At 30.2% G+C, this 4,201-nt stretch overlaps 1 protein-coding gene across 12 annotated transcripts in view; it reads left to right on the top strand.

Moving 5' to 3' along the window:
- Positions 1–4,201, top strand: part of LOC123005892 (SH3 and multiple ankyrin repeat domains protein 3) — a 108,550-nt gene that overhangs the window by 75,848 nt on the left and 28,501 nt on the right. For 9 of the 12 annotated variants that reach the window (XM_044399935.1, XM_044399942.1, XM_044399941.1 and 6 more), the window contains 2 exons: positions 2,329–2,499; positions 2,660–2,677. In XM_044399935.1, coding sequence (XP_044255870.1) covers positions 2,350–2,499; positions 2,660–2,677 — 168 coding nt within the window. In that variant the 5' untranslated portion in view covers positions 2,329–2,349. The remainder of the gene's footprint in view (positions 1–2,328; positions 2,500–2,659; positions 2,678–4,201) is intronic. The other 3 variants (XM_044399943.1, XM_044399940.1, XM_044399938.1) reach the window with 1 other exon arrangement.

The raw sequence follows: 4,201 nt of genomic DNA, 5'->3' as shown, positions 1-4,201 counted from the left end.
ATTTAAAAAACTGTTTGCTGAGTCAAATAACTGAAGAATCATTCGAAAATATTTTGAAAAAAAAAATTAATATTATAAAAAAATAACTTTTATTCGGTTTTATATACATTTCAAACGAAATCACTTAACCTATCTTTTGATTATTTCACCTAAAAAATTACCAGATGATAATTTGCCCATTTACATGTTCATAAATAATAAAAAAACGATAAAAAAAAAATAGATTTTTGCGTGTAGCATTTAAAAAAAATCATTTTCTCTAAAAATTCTAAAAGAATATCTCCTGAAAAAAATACAATCTCAAAATGTATTTTAAAATTAAATAAAGACAAATATTTGAAATGCTTTCTTATCATTTAATTGTTGAAAAATGTTTGGACAATGAAACCATTGACGCAACTCATTTGCAGCAAAATTTGTCTAGATTAAAATACTAGGAATTGTTACTAACACCTATTACGCTAATAAGGTTTCAGTTATTCGATTAGTTCTGCATATTTTACGTGAAAACTAGTTCAACAAGCTGTTTTATTGTGCGAAAATTTTTATCAACATATTCCGACTTTCTAAACCATATGAACAGTTGATCACCTTTGCATCGGTTTACAGTATTTGATTCAATTACGAAAAAATAGTATATTATATCACAAGGTAGGGCAGAGATTTTTTATATACTATTTTTATGCCATTTTATTTTTTCTACTACCTGTGAAATAAGCCAATTTGTTGTTTTGACAGTTTTGACAAGAACAGATTAGAGATGGGGTTATTCTAATGTCTTTTTTATTTGATTTTGCACCTCCCTTGGTCAATAATGAAAATGATTACTGACCAGTAGGAGAGAAAAACAACTTCACAACTCGAGAAAACTAAATATTTTCACTTTCCTTATCCTATAAGGGCTAGAAACTTGAAATTTGGTATGTAGGAAGGGGACGCTGCCGAAACATATGGTAAAAATCGGTCGCACCGTTCGGCCGCGAAGGGACGAAATAAATTAAGCAATAAAGTAGTTCAAAATATGTCGAATTTATTGATTTTTTTAGCAAAATATTGCGTGAAAACTAACCAAAAACCCACTCAAATAGAAAAAAATTCATAAATAGCATCATTTTTGGTAGAATTTGGTCATTTGAGGCTTAATTTCAAGCTAAATTTTGGTAAGACTGCGTTTTAACAAAATCCAGCAAACAAATTTTATCCCAAAAACAATTTTTGGTTAATTTTTATGGAAATTTTGCAATAAATGTCCTTTAACGCTTGAAAAAGACAAAAATTTTGCAAAATAAACAAGTTTATGTCTCAAAGACGGACTAAATCAAGCAAAATATCGTCAATTTTGATTTAATTTTTTCATTGGTTTTTTTTTGCTCAAAAAAGCGCTTAAACTTATGAAAAGGGCAAAATTAACATTATTCTTGTTCCAACGTGGTGATGTTTTCGTATTTTGTTAAAAAATTGTGCAAAAGCAACGTGAATTTTGTGACTTGTAATACAGTTTTAGCTGAAAAACGTGCTTAAATGCTTTTTTACTTACTAAAAGCTTTTTTACTTTCTCTCTCTGTCTGTAAACAGCATATCTCGAGAACGATAAGAGCTAGAAACTTGAAATTTGGTATCTAAGTTACTTGTAGAAAGGGGACGCAGCACGAAACATTTGGTAAAAATCGGTCGCACCGTTTGGACGAAATAAATTAAGCAATAAAGTAGTTCAAAATATGCAACACCAATTTCGTCGAATTTAGTGATTTTTTCGGTCTATTTTAGCAAAATATTGCGTGAAAACTAACCCAAAAACCCACTCAAATAGAAAAAAATTCATGAATAGCATCATTTTTGGTAGATTTGATCATTTGAGGTATATTGGATTCAATTACGTAAAAATAGTATATTACAACACAAAGTAGAGAAAAGATTTTTTATGCTATTTTTATATACTATTTTTGTTATTTATTATTACCGACTGAGATATTAATTTAATATTTTTTATGGTAAATGAGATTATGTCATTTTATTTTTTCTACTACCGGTAGTTTTTTAACATGAAATAAGCCAATTTGTTGCTTTGACAGTTATTCTGATATTTTTTTTATTTGATTTTGCACCTCCCTTGAGAAAAAGAACTTCACAACTCGAGAAAACAAAATATTTTCACTTTTCTTATCCTAAATAAGAGCGAGAAACTTGAAATTTGGTATGTAGGAAGGGGACGCTGCCGAAACATATGGTAAAAATCGGTCGAAGATATGGGGATAAAAATTCAGAATCGTGAAATATACCCTATTAAACAGTAAAATGTGATAAAATATGATGATTTTTTTGTTGTAGATGTGAGCAGCTAGGGCGGCGATGGAGGAGGAGGGCGAGCGAGGCCCCGACGAGGGCTACCTCCTGGTCAGGATCCACGTGCCGGAGCTCAACGTGCAGAAGTGCCTCCAGTTTCCTCGGGACCAACTCGTTTGGGATGTCAAACAGCAATGTTTAGCCGCATTACCCAAGGTACAAATTTCTTTTTCTTCTTTTTTTCCATCACAAAGCAACACACATGAAACACAAGCACTGCTTGAAACACAACTCTGTGTAGGATTTGACACTTTTAGTTCTTAGAAGAATTATTCTGTTTTTTTAACTTTTCTTTTTCCGGTGGCGCTGCTCCCAGGTGGCCACTTGGTATCGGGTAGGTAATTTTTGATTGGTTGGTAACCCTTTAATGCATGTTGCATGAGCTAAAAACCAAGCTTTGTTATTTATGTACGCGAGAGGCGTGCGAAGGGCGCCGAGGGCATTTTCATTTTTTTTCAAATAATTTATCGAAAACGGGGGAATAAAGCGTCACTTTATTCCCTGTTGGGAGGAAACGATTTGTTTCATAATTGCTGTAACGGAGAGTTTTATTGAAAGACATTTCATTAAATGGCGAACTAAGGCACACGTTCAAGAATTTTAATGTCGGTTGTTTACCTATGAAGAATTTTTTTTAAAGAAAATCTCAGTCGTTCATTTCAAGGCATTTTTATTATAATTTCACGCACATTTTTCGATTTTTCGATGAATGAATTGGTGTTTTTGTAATTTATTGACAGGATAATGCCCTCTGCTGAATGAGATGACCTAATAATTACATCATCTCAAAATAATGATGTTTTTTGACAACTATTAACAAAATTCCAGACATTTTTCACCGACTATAAATATCTTCGATAAACCAAGGCTAGATAAGCAGACAATAGGATTGTAGTAACAGCAATAAAAATAAACGAAAAATAAAAAAATTAGCAAGAAGAATTTTTGAAAATTTGCTACAGAAAATTTTTAAATAATATTGTCCTCTTTACTCCCCAGACCTATAGTTTGTACCAAAAAAATTCAAACTGTTTTGAATTTAGTAAAAAAATCGAATTGAAGTTGCAATTTTTTTATCATTTTTGCATTGTTATCAATCTTATTTCTTAGAAGAGAAGTGATTATTATCAATCTCTCCCAGATGTGAGATTACATAAATCGCGTAATATTTCTAAAGTCCATTCTTTTTCTTAAATTTTATTTTAAAATTTAAAATTGTGCATGTATTTTCTTAGCATCATTTATAACGAATTTTTTGTTGTTGTGTCTTCTCACGGACGGTGGTGGTCACATTAGCAATAATTTCATGATGTTTATTGCATGTTTTTGATCCTCAACAACTTTATTTTTCTGCATAATCTAGTAAAATAAGAGGAAGCCGGTCAAGGTTCATTTTTTCAGTACTGAAAAACTGGTTCATTATTCTTAAATTCGCACATTTAGTTAAGTGGACAAATGATTATCTGGTAATCAAAAAAAAAGTTAAAAATTCCGAACAAAAGTTTTTTTTTTATATTTCCTTCGATTTTAACAGAACTTAATTAAGATTCAGTACAGAGTGACTCAACAAAGCGTTTTTTAAATAACTTTCAAAGTTTTCAATCATTTCAAGATTTCTACACTACAATTTTTCCTAAAGAGAATATTTCATTTTTTCCAATTTTTTTATTTTATTTTGAGCGAAAGTGGTTTCTCGCTTCTTCCATTAACACTGACTGTAGTTTATTTAAAAATTTCACATTTTTGTATTTCTTTTTGTATTATTCGAATTTTAATTTTTAAAATTGTTGATGATTTTTCGGTTTGTTTTTAAATTTCTTAAAAATAACTGTTTTGGATTTTTAGTTATAATAGAAAA

Source organism: Tribolium madens, unplaced genomic scaffold (genome assembly GCF_015345945.1).
Source record: "Tribolium madens isolate multiple individuals breed KSU strain unplaced genomic scaffold, Tmad_KSU_1.1 Scaffold_20;HRSCAF=117;Tcas5.2_LG4, whole genome shotgun sequence".
NCBI classification, from domain to species: Eukaryota; Metazoa; Arthropoda; class Insecta; order Coleoptera; family Tenebrionidae; genus Tribolium; species Tribolium madens.
The sequence above is the reverse complement of the archived record's forward strand: the minus strand, read 5'-3'. Positions and strand labels throughout refer to the sequence as shown.